This window comes from Diachasma alloeum, unplaced genomic scaffold (assembly GCF_001412515.2).
Source record: "Diachasma alloeum isolate Michigan unplaced genomic scaffold, Dall2.0 Dall_scaffold_00349, whole genome shotgun sequence".
In the NCBI taxonomy this organism is placed as follows: Eukaryota; Metazoa; Arthropoda; class Insecta; order Hymenoptera; family Braconidae; genus Diachasma; species Diachasma alloeum.
Genome location: NW_021680488.1, coordinates 36,477 through 49,074, shown reverse-complemented (window position 1 = coordinate 49,074; position 12,598 = coordinate 36,477). Strand labels below are relative to the sequence as shown.

Below are 12,598 nucleotides of genomic sequence, written 5' to 3'. Positions count from 1 at the left end.
CCCCCACCAAGACTCTCGACGGGCATTCATGATAAAAAATAGTATAGTAGAGGCTTCGTATAAGATACCTTAGGGACAGACGAGAGTGGAATTCCGGGAACCCCCATTCCACATTCCACACTACGCGCGCCCATAGAGAGGAGAAAAATAGGGATCAGCGGGTTTCAAATAAGATACCTCGCTCGTTGCGTCTGAATTCAATGAAATGTTCATTTTTAGTGAATGAATATCGATAACAAATCAATTCATATGTTTAATGTTTTGAATTTGTATCGCCCGCGTTCCCCTTTCTCTCTAAACATAACCCCGCGTGGTAGAATGGGTGCGTTTCGGAATCAACTACCGTAGCTGCAGTAAAGCAAAATTAGATAGGGTTGCAGTACTGCTACTGCTACTACGTCGATTGCGAAATGCGCCCATTAATGGCAGCTGATGTTGGGGGATTGTTGGTGGACTCGAGAAGAATCACAGACGAAAAATTACGATTTTTCGATGGGAAAAGTGAAGAAAAATCGATGTATATTTGCATTACTTGAAAAAAGTGGTGTGACCCCCCTTAAGGTCATTAGACCCTCATGATCACTTCGTTCGTCCCTCCCGTTTGACCCTTAACACCGTTTGATCCTTATAACTACACTGAGAAAAATTTCCATGGTAATTTTAACTACAAGGGAATTGTCAAAGAAATTATATTCACAGTAACAAAAACTTTGTAGATTAAACTAGGATTCATCGTTCGATTTATTATGTCAAATAGTGTCATCAGCATTATGATGTAATTTTCACTTTAATGTAATAGTTGAATCTGCAATGTTTATTGTTACCGTAACTATTATTTTTTTGACAATTCACTTGTAGTTGAAATTACCATTGAAATTCCTCTCAGTGTAGTCTCTTCCCGTTGAAAAATGACCGGGGCCATAGGTATCTTATAAGAAGCCCACGGAACATAAACATTCGGGACGCGATAAAAGTGCCGAGAGTGGGGGTAGCCCTCGAGCACTCGGAGCGCGAGGTATCTTATAGAGAAGTATCTTATACGAAGCCTCTACCGTACGTGTCACACGGCCCGTAGCGTCGGTTTGCGATTCGTGTGAGTTTGCAGCACTCGGCGTAGTGTAACTTCGCACTCATCGCAAACCGCCGCTTAACGGGCCTTGTGACACAAATTACTATTATCGTATTTTTCTCTGAACCCAATAATTTCCGAGATATCTATCAATTAAACTGGACAAAAATTTTGATTCCAATTTTTCCTAAACGACAGTATTTTTACCTACTCAATTTATCGCATCAGTTATCAATCCCAGCTAAAAATGTTATAAGACATTTTTTGTAGAAAATTTAAAAACCTACAAAAAATGTCTTATGATATTTTTCTTTAAACCCAATAATTTTCGAAATATTTGTCAATGAATCTGTTTAAACGTAAAATCGTTGGACCGTTTATCAGCAAAAGTTGGTCTGTCTCATTAACTAATCTCAACGAAAATTTGAATTCCAAAATTCTCCTCAAGTCCAGTATTTTTCTTCTTAAAAATAATCCCAAGTAGAAAACTCTTCGTCAGCCCATCGCAACCCAATACATATCGTATTCGCGTCGGCATTCAAACTCCAAGACAATAAAAAACGAGAATGTATTCATTTGAATTGCAGATGTTCAGCGCGTTCAGGGCGTTGGCATAATTCCCTCAATTTCGTACGCCATTAAACTTCCTACTGATCATTTGTTTTATCCTCTTTATTCTCACAAATCAATCGGTCGATGATAGCTGTCATTCGGTGCTTTATGGCACGTGAAAACGCTTGAGGCTGATGGATACACATGGGGTCTAGTTAATTAAGCCTGTTAGGAGGTATATTACGAAATTGTTACCATTTTAATTTACCTTAGCCTCACTTTTCTTCCAAACAAGAACGTCAATGTCTAAAAATTGAATAAAAAACTCTCTGCAAAAGTCAAATGGACGATTAAAAAAAGCGAAATAAAACCAAATTGATTTTTTAAATTCATCAAATTAATTGTAAAAGACTAGTCGACGTAATCAATTGAATTTAACTGACCCATTAATAATTAATGCGTCATTTAATAACTTGAAATTATTTCTTTCAATAATGAAATTTCAATTATTCATCAGAAAATGAGAAGAAAAATCTGAAAAAAATGAACGCATTTTTTTCCGGACTTTTCTATGATTGTGTTTTTGAAAAATTATGTATTATCAATAGAAAATAATTTGCATGATGAAAAAAGTGGATAATATTCTTATCAACTCCGTTTGTGACATATGTACCAGTCCAGTGAGATGAGGAGGAGAGGGGAGAAACGAAATGAGACGTAATCGCGAGTGAACGTGATACCCATTTGCATCTGTCAAGTCGAGGGAGTTTTCTCGAGTCATGTCGAGACGACCGAGCATCACTATCTACGATTATCCGGAGGACCTCAATCCATTCAAAGATGATAACGAGGAAGTGAGTAACAAATTGCCGGTGAACGGCTCCAGGGAGAGGGAGGACAAGAAGAAATTCTGGACCTTCGGGAGGAACAAGAAGAAACGGTCTCACAGTTTCTCCATCAAGTCCACGTGGTGAGAAATTTTTAGATTTTTTGGAAGGGGAATTGTGAAATGTGGATGGAAGAGGGGAAGTTTTATCATATTTTAGTTCCACTGACATTCCAAGGAATTTTGTAATTAAAGATTCAGAATTTTTTTGGGAAAATCAATGACAACCGTCAATTTGATTTCAATTATTCTCTGAAAATTAGTAAAATCAAAAAATTCTGGACCTTCGAGAGGAACAAGAAGAAACGGTCTCCCAGTTTTTCCAAATTTTCAGATTTTTTGGAAGGGGAATTGTGAAATGTGGACGGTAGAGGGAAAATTTTATCATATTTTAGTTCCACTGACATTCCAAGGAATTTTGTTATTGAAAATTCAGAATTTTTTGGCAAAATCAATGACAACCGTCAATTTTAGTTCAATTATTCTCTGAAAATTTGTAAAATCAAGAAATTCTGGACCTTCGAGAGGAACAAGAAGAAACGGTCTCCCAGTTTCTCCAAATTTTGAGATTTTTTGGAATCTCAAAATTCCAAAAAAGACAAGGGAAATTGTGAAATGTGGATGGAAGAGGGGAAATTTTATCATATTTTAGTTCTACTGACATTCCAAGGAATGTCAAGAAATTTCCTTATTGAAAATTCAAAATTTTTTGGAACTGGTCTTTAGTTGAGTTTTCCAAAAGTATTTCCGAATTTAAGGGAGATAGCGAAATTTCCATAATAACTTTTTTTGTAGAGCGAATTAAGTGCTACTAAAAAGGTTATGAGAAAAATTGTGCTATTTCCCTTAGATTTCGAGATATTCATTGAAAAGTGGCCAATAGCCAAAGTCGACAAACCGTTTGACCACTTCGCTACTGAACTGTCAATTTTAGTTCAATTATTCCCTGAAAATTAGTAGAAATCAGGAAATTTTCAATGAATATATATTTTTTCAATTAATTAATATAATAAATAACTTGAAAATTTGGGTCATTTCAGACATTTGACAATTCCAAAACGAAATTCAGTAGCGGAGCGATAAAACCGGTCTAAGTTGACTTTGCTCTTCGCTGGGTCTTCGAGAAATATCTCCGAATCTAAGGGAAATAGCGAAATTTATATGATGACTTTTTCGTAGCTCTCAATTCGCTCTACAAAAAAGGTTATTATTAAAAATTTGCTATCTCCCCTAGGTTCCGAGATATTTATTAAAAATTGGCCAATAGTCTAAATCGACTTGAACCGGTTTGCCTCTTTGCTACTGAACTGTCAATTTTAGTTCAATTATTCCCTGAAAATTAGTAGAAATCAGGAAATTTTCAATGAATATATATTTTTTCAATGAATTAATATAATAAATAACTTGAAAATTTAGATCATTTCCGACATTTGACAATTCCAAAACGAAATTCAGTAGCGGAGCGGTAATAAACCGGTTCAAGTCGACTTAGCTCTTCGCTGAGTTTTCGAGGCATATCTCCGAATCTAAGGGAAATAGCGAAATTTATATAATGACTTTTTCGTAGCTCTCAATTCGCTCTACAAAAAAGGTTATAATTAAAAATTTGCTATCTCCCCTAGGTTCCGCGATATTCATTAAAAACTAACCAATAGTCTAAATCGACTAAAACCGGTTTACCTCTTCGCTACTGAATGATTTACTCAATAGCTCTATTGAACTTGATAATGAACTTGGTATCGACTGGCAACGGTCCAAACCCAACAAGCACTCCATCTAATTCAGTCGAAGACTCTTCAATGATGCAAAGAATGGAGAAAAAAAAATATCTAAAATGTTTACCAAAAAATTATAGAATTTTCATCTCCCAATGAATCCCTCGAACCTTTCCATCCAGCAACGTAAATTATTCCATCATTCCAAGGTCTTCCTCATACAAAGTATTATTAAAACTGACTGAGAGGAAGTCGCATGTTGCAGTAGACCATCTAATTCGATCGATTATGCCATTCTCAAATGATCGGTGCATCAAATGGGAACGCCAGTGTTTTTTACAACAATTGTTGACCAAGTCATCTAAACATTGAGATTAGTGACGCAAATCGTCTGCATGCAGTCGGTGTCACAGATTGCATCTGTCGACCCAATCGACCCAGATGTGGAGAGGCTGATGAGAAAAAGAGTGGAGGAGAGAAAAAAAAATGGGAATTAAAAAAACGAATTCATCTTATTTGCAGGAATGGAATCTTTGGGAAGAAGAAGGAGTCGTGCGAGAGAAGTCCGACGATATCAACAGGTTTGAATATTCACTAAATTTTTTAAAAAATAATCTGGGGGCAAAATGGGATGCAATTGAATATAATTGTGTCATTTGGCCCTTTTGGCCCTTGTGACACCTTCAAAAATCCGTTTAAGGGGATACGTCCGAGAAATTTAAGTCTTCACTCTGCGGTGGGACCGATTGAACAGTTTGTGATATATGACGGAATATGGGAATAACTAGGGAAAATCGCGGACCCGATCGATTTTGCCCCGTATATTCACGAAGAACTCATCAATTTCATAAAATTCATGTTGCCTGTTATTAAAATTTGAATAAAGATTTTCACGAACCAAATATATAATTTCAGAAAAACCGCATAAATACGCCATAGGGGAATTTTATCGGCAGGAATTATTGGGTTAGGAGAATTGGCGCAAGGAATATTAACATGAATGAATTATGTCGGGAAGAAAAATGACGGGGGGAATTTCGACCAGGGAAATATGGGGCGGGGAATTTTAACGGGGGAATTTTGGCGTGTCACCCGTGTCCCCTTAAAAAGTGATCATCGTTAAATTCACGAAATGACTTATAAACTAATTCAGCGAAATGAATCGTTATTCCCCAGTGTCATCGACTTATCAACGTGCCAGCTACAACGGCCACCCAGTCCCACCCCCTCGGCCCTCCCGAGATCAGCAAGAGTTCAACGAGGCCCTGGGCACCCTCGCCAGAAGGCGAAAACATACGCTGGACAATTCCTCCCGATACAGTTCGAATTTGACGATAAACGGCGATCCTGGGAGGATTTACGACGGAAGCCCCCAGGACACTACCGTCTCCATCATGGGTGATCTCACTCCCAAACCACCCGCTCGAAGGTCAGCAATGAGTAATAAACTGTGTAATAAACCCGGCTCCTTCACACTGCCAGTCAGGGTTGGGCGTGTAAAAAACGGCGTTATTTACCAACGTAATTTACGTAAATTACCTCGACGGATTTTTTATATTTTTACACTGAGAGAAATTTCAACGATTTTACGTTTAAACAGATTCATTGACAAATATTTCGAAAATTATTGGGTTTAAAGAAAAATATCATAAGACATTTTTTGTAGGTTTTTAAATTTTCTACAAAAAATGTCTTATAACATTTTTAGCTGGGATTGATAACTGATGCGATAAATTGAGTAGTTAAACATACTGTCGTTTAGGAAAAATTGGAATCAAAATTTTTGTCCAGATTAATTGATAGATATCTCGGAAATTATTGGGTGCAGAGAAAAATACGATAATAGTAATTTGTGTCACAAGACCCGTTAAGCGGCGGTTTGCGATGAGTGCGAAGTTACACTACGCCGAGTGCTGCAAACTCACACGAATCGCAAACCGACGCTACGGGCCGTGTGACACGTACGGTAGAGGCTTCGTGTAAGATACTTCTCTATAAGATACCTCGCGCTCCGAGTGCTCGAGGGCTACCCCCACTCTCGGCACTTTTATCGCGTCCCGAATGTTCATGTTCCGTGGGCTTCTTATAAGATACCTATGGCCCCGGTCATTTTTCAACGGGAAGAGAGTACACTGAGAGGAATTTCAATGGTAATTTCAACTACAAGGGAATTGTCAAAAAAATAATAGTTACGGTAACAATAAACATTGCAGATTCAACTATTACATTAAAGTGAAAATTAAATCATAATGTTGATAACACTATTTGACATAGTAAATCGAACGATGAATCATAGTTTAATCTACAAAGTTTATTGTTACTGTAAATATAATTTCTTTGACAATTCCCTTGTAGTAAAATTACCATTGAAATTTTTCTCAATGTACATTTCTTCGAAAAGTTTGCAATTTTCGGTTACGCGACTGTTTTATTTTAATCCGATTGACGAAGGCACAGTATTGGACGCATAAATATCATAAAAAAAGTACATCATGTCCCAAGGACAGATGAACCACAATTTTTTTTTATTGCCTCGGAGTCCCTTTCGGGTCCCATTCGGCACTCTATTCAACCCTATGCATGCGGCTGTGGATTCTACACTGTACCGCATTCGCGGTTACACGTCAAAATAACACGACAATTCAACACACCAACAATATATCACATGACAAATCAACACAGGGCCTCCAGTTTCCAATGGATCTCCACCTTTCTTACCAAGTTGGGACTAGGTTGCCAGTTTGTGAATTTAAACTCTTTGGTTCAACACAACATAATAATATGGTTGATCAGGTAGATGTCCGGGACCTCCTTTTTTCTCCACCTTCCTTCTAAAGGCAATTAATTTTTAAAATTAATTTAAATATAATTACTTCAATAAATTCACGAGCATGGCAAGGCAATTACTATCATTATATTTTACTGAAAATAATTATTATTATTTCAAATGATTGATTTTTCAGTTTTATAATTATTACATTCTATTATTATTATTATCATTATTCTTATTATTACAGGTATGTATATATATATATGTATGTATACATATTATATATATATCGCCACCGTCCTTCTAACGGCAAATATTATTAAAAACTATCATTATATTTTACTGAAAAGAATTATTATTATTTCAAATAACGCCTTACCAGCTCTTGGCGTTACCCAGGACCCACGACGAGGACGTGGCATCGGATCCCAAAAAGACCACAATATAATTTCTGTGTTGACTTTGACTTATGATGTTATTGTACTGTGTTATTTTTGTACAGTGTTATTTTGTACCGTGTTATTTAGAGGTGACTCCCCCGCTCGCGGGAGCCTTCCGTTGAAAAATTCGGTTCCACGGGGAATCGAATTCACAACTTTTCGCACACTAGACTTGCGTCTAATCCACTCGGCCACCGACGTCGGTTAAACCACAAATTTTAACTTCACTTTGTTCGGTTGGAATGCCGATCTCAGTACTCGGGGCATAAAATAATATTTTATGTCTCTAGGACCGTAAAACCGCGATTCTAACATCGATTTCCTCGGTTAAATCGCGGTTTCCGGTCCCAGAGACAAAAAATATCGCATGTCACACGGCGATAAAACTATTTTCTGACTCATGTGACTAAAATTCTCGCCTCTTCGGCTCGGATGATAAAGCCGCATTCATCAGAAAATACTTTCATCGCCTAGTGACATAATGCACTATTACATCACGTGGTACGATTTACGGCATTTTAAGAAGCTCAAAAACATGAGCCTCATACCTCATAAAGAGTACCGACGGCGGTGGCTGTGAAAATTTCATTGAATTCAGGCGCAACGAGCGAGGTATCTTATTTGAAACCCGCTGATCCCTATTTTTCTCCTCGATGGGGGCGCGTAGTGGGGGCATAGGGGTTCCCGGAATTCCACTCTCCTACTGTCCCTAAGGTATCTTATACGAAGCCTCTACTGTATAATCTTCGCGAAGCTTCACGATTTACGATAAAAAGTAATGTCGGCTGGTTTTTTTTACATTTTTTACATTTATTGCGTAAATTACGAGTTTTTTACAATGTCATGTAAAAAACTGCGGTTATCGACAGATGCCCAACCCTGCTGCCAGTGATAAACAGTCTCTGCGCCTTCAAGTGTGAAAGATCTTCCTTGTGAATGTCGAATAAACTCGTTTTTATACTTTCGTTTATGAAGGTTTGGTCAAGTGAGTCCGAAGCCAACTGATAAAATACCTCCCTTGGATTATGGTCATAAGAGTGACGATAGAGAGGATGATGGCACGCCTATTCCACCGAAGTAAGATAATTATTATATTATGGTTTCAATTGTGCACAATTCGGATTTTTTTTCAATTTTAGTTTAGGGTCAAATTGAGGGTCAAGTGACCCTTAAGGACGCCAAGACTTGAGGGTCAAATAGTTTCAAAGGTCAAATGACCCTTGAGAACATTAGGAGTTGAGGGTTAAATAGACTTAAAATCGTTTTGAGGGTCAAAGGACCCTTAAAGGAAGACTACGACGAGTTTTAAAAGTCGCGGAATATTGGTGTGGGATTTCTCATGCATTGAAGATCGATTATATATGTCTAAAGACGAATAATTAGAGCTAAAAAATTGATTGTTTATTGCTCGTTTGCCCCGCAGACGCTTGAAATGTTGATAATAGTCCAGGGCCTGCAATTTTCAAGCTACAGAGGTTTTTTTTTCAACATTTTTGAAAAAATTTGTGCAATAACAATTACGAATTAGTTTTTTGAAATTCAACTCCTACACAGCTAATTTCATTTTGTTTAATATAAAAACTGGCGCCATTCATGTAAAATAGGCAGAAAAATTATCCTCAAAATTTTTGAAATATATTCTCGTTTCTTTCAGCAATTTTTTTCAGGCTATTTTATATGAATGGTGCTATTTTTTATTAAAAAATAAACGAAATTCGCCCTGGACTATTTTTAACATTTTAAGCGTCTGTGGAGCAAACTAACAATAAACAATTAATTTTTTTGCACTAATTATTCATTTTTAGGCATATATAATCGATCTTCAATGTATGAGAATGAATATTTATGTCTCCCCTTAAAAAATCTAAGATTAAGGATCAGAAAGGGTCAAACCCTTTCTGACCTTTCAAAGTTTGGGTAATATTCAATTATGCCTCGTTTCATTTCAAATAAAAATTCTTCAATGAACTTCTAGGAGAGGAGGTTTTAGAGCATCTCAGAGATTAGCCCTCCCCCAGGACCCCGATGACGACAAAGTTCAGATGAGAAACGGAAACTACAGAGACGAAAACGAGAACATGCAGGAGGATTTCGTCTTCAAGAGGTGTAGCAACGATGCTGTGAGAAAATCCAACTTGTCCATCAACAGTTGCATGTCTGTGGGAAGTGTCTATGCCTCTGGGAGGAAGAAGAGAAGAGCCCCGTTGCCTCCTGGCAAGAAATCCGAACCATTAGAAAGTCCAAAGGTAATTTAATGAAATTAATTTTAAATTAATTAATTAAGGATTTTAAGAAATCATGAAAATGTCAGAATTCTCAAATTAGCCCTAAATTCAAGGTGAAACTTTCCCAATTGTTTTTGAAAATAAAAAACAAGTAATTGGAAAATAAATTGAGAAACCATTTTTTGATTTCTGTAGGAAAAAATGAAATTGTGACCAAATTGCAATAGTTTTTTCACCAGAAAAATATATGAAAAATTCTCATTCAACTTTGAGTTTACAGGCAGGGCAAAACGGACCGCAAGGCAAAACGGACCACTGACCGAAAACTGGTAATTTTTGTTTTTGCTTCCAAATGGAAGCAAAAAATTCATTTTGGCAATTTTCAACTAGCGATTTTGTTGGCCCAAACAAGACTTGTTTGATGTGTTTGTTTTTCTCTCAGTGTGGGGGTCCGTTTTGCTCAGCGGTCCGTTTTATCCCACCCTCCCCTACAATTCACCGATCAGTATTTTTCAATTGAATTGATTAACCTCAGGAGACGCTCCCAGACCCCCTGGAGATCGCCAGAGTAGCCGAAGACATCACAGAGATGACCGAGAGAACGAAACAGCTTGAAGACCCCAAAGAAAGCCCGTTCGACCTCCACGATGGGCCTGAAAAGCTCGAAACAACCAAAATAATCGTTCAAGAGAATGAGATCCCTTCCGAGACACCACCAAGTCCTCCCCAACCCCCAGAAGCCGAGGAAAACCCCCCAGAAACCCCAACGGAATCCAGTTCTCAAGGAGAAGAGACCGAAACAGGAGTTGCAGTTGAATTCACACGAACGCCATCAGAGGAGCCCCTAGAGATCATCAAAGATGTTTCGATGATTCACGACGACGACGATGACGTGGTCTTCCGGAAGAAGAGTTCATCGAGCCTCCACAGGAGCGACAGTTTCTCGGTGAAGGACGAGATCGAGAAGATCGAGAAGCAGATAAAACTCCTGGAGTCGTCCAAGTTGAGGACGAGAACGACATCATTCACGTCCTCATTAGACGAAGAGGATCCTCTCCCACAGCTGCAGAGAGGGGGGAGCAGACGAAGCCTGCAGGAGACACGAAGAAATTTCTTCCGGGATTTGACTAAAAATGGGAGTGACGACATTAAAATTGAGATTAAAGAGCTGCCGAGGGAGATGAGGGACATAAAGATTGTTCGGCTGGGGGAGCCTCAGGTGGAGGTTGCGGGGCCGAAGGAACCTGTGAAGATCATCGAGCTCCACATCTCCGAGCCAATTAAGCAGACGCCAGGGTTCTCGGATCTCGAGGTCAACCCCATTCCCAAGCCCAGGAGACAGGCGAGAGGATCGGAGGAGAGTGGAGAGGAGGAGGGGAATTGTGGGAATTATGTCTAGGGGTTCAGATTTTTTGGATGTTTTTTTTTCGTGAGAACGAGGATTTTCACGGCGAATTTTTTGTTATTTAGTTCAGGGTTCAAGTGGGGGTTTGACGAAAAGTGTAGGAACAGGAAGCATCGAGAAAAATTATCTTTCATCGAGAGAATAAAATCCCTTCAGAGAAACAGGCATGACAAAATTTAATAGGAAACCGAGCGAATTGGCTAGAAAATTCTATTGGAATTCTATAAGATTTCTGTGGGAATTCAGTGGGAAAAAGTCAATATATTTTGACTTTCTGTTAAGTTTTTTTATATTGAATTTTTTATAGTGAATTTCTTGTTATTTACTTCAGGGTTAAAGTGAGGGTTTGACGAAAAGTGTAGGAACAGGAAGCATCAACAAATACTAATCTTTCATCGAGAGAATAAAATCCATTCAGAGACACAGGCATGACAAAATTTAATAGGAAACCGAGCGAATTGGCTAGAAAATTCTATTGGAATTCTATAAGATTTCTGTGGGAATTCAGTGGGAAAAAGTCAATATATTTTGACTTTCTGTTAAGTTTTTTTTCTATTGAAATTATCGGGCACAAATTTAATAGCGAAGCGCTAAAACGGTTTAAGTCGACTCAGCCCTTAGCTAAGTTTTCCATGAATATCTCTGAATCTAAGGGAGATAATGAAATATTCGTAATGACCTTTTTTGTAGAGCGAATTAAGAGTTATAAAAAAGGTAATGCCACAAATTTTGCCACCTCCCCTAGATGTCGAGATATTTGTTGAAAACTGACCAATAGTTAAAATCGACTTACACCAGTTTACCGGTTTGCTATTGAATTTTCTGAGTTCTTTAAAAACTTGGAAAATTGATGTCCAAGCATGCTTATAGAAAAAAATCTCAAGAGAAAAATTCAAACAGAAATTTGAAATCTATTGACTGTTTCTTATCGAATATCCCATAGAATCATCGCAAAAAACAAATAGAATTTTTTTTTAGGAATTCAAATAGAAATCCTATAGAAACTCCATAGAATTCCCATAGGATTCCAAACGAATTTTCGAGAGAATTCATTAGGTTTTCTATTGAATTTTTTCATGCCTGCATGACCAAGTCCTCCCTAATCCGCAGAAGCCCAGGAAAATCCCCTAAAAATTCCAATAAAATTAAATTGTCATATGCCAGAAGAGGGGATTTGTGAAAATTATGTCCAGGGGTTGAAATTTTTTAGATGTTTTTTGGTACAAGAATGACAATTCGAAGGGATTTTTTGTTATCTAATTCAGGGTTGGAGTGGGAGTCTGAAGAATCATGGGGGCTATCTAAGGAAGATGGCGATATTTACGTGAATACCTTTTTTGTAAACAAATTGTGACCTACAAAAAAAATTCTAACGAAAATTTCGCTATCTGCCTCAGATTCCGAGATATTCATTAAAAACTATTATCTCCCACTTCACAACTGAATTATAATTTAATCCTGTTTCCTGATGTCTCTAGCGTTTTTCTGCATTAAAATTATGAAATAAACGACTGCTGAGTTCCCTACAACCGTGAT

General features: G+C 37.7%; 1 protein-coding gene across 2 annotated transcripts in view; it reads left to right on the top strand.

Moving 5' to 3' along the window:
• Window positions 1–11,896, top strand: part of LOC107040868 — a 17,227-nt gene extending 5,331 nt beyond the window's left edge. Inside the window, exons 1-7 of one of the 2 annotated variants that reach the window (XM_015261134.1) lie at window positions 1,794–1,856; window positions 2,298–2,591; window positions 4,745–4,803; window positions 5,399–5,651; window positions 8,408–8,509; window positions 9,408–9,678; window positions 10,193–11,896. In XM_015261134.1, the coding sequence (XP_015116620.1) occupies window positions 2,401–2,591; window positions 4,745–4,803; window positions 5,399–5,651; window positions 8,408–8,509; window positions 9,408–9,678; window positions 10,193–11,056 (1,740 nt within the window). In that variant the 5' untranslated portion in view covers window positions 1,794–1,856; window positions 2,298–2,400 and the 3' untranslated portion in view covers window positions 11,057–11,896. Of the gene's footprint in view, window positions 1–1,793; window positions 1,857–2,297; window positions 2,592–4,744; window positions 4,804–5,398; window positions 5,652–8,407; window positions 8,510–9,407; window positions 9,679–10,192 lie in introns of those variants that run through there. The other variant, XM_015261133.1, reaches the window with a different exon arrangement.
• The last annotated feature ends 702 nt before the right edge of the window (window positions 11,897–12,598 follow it).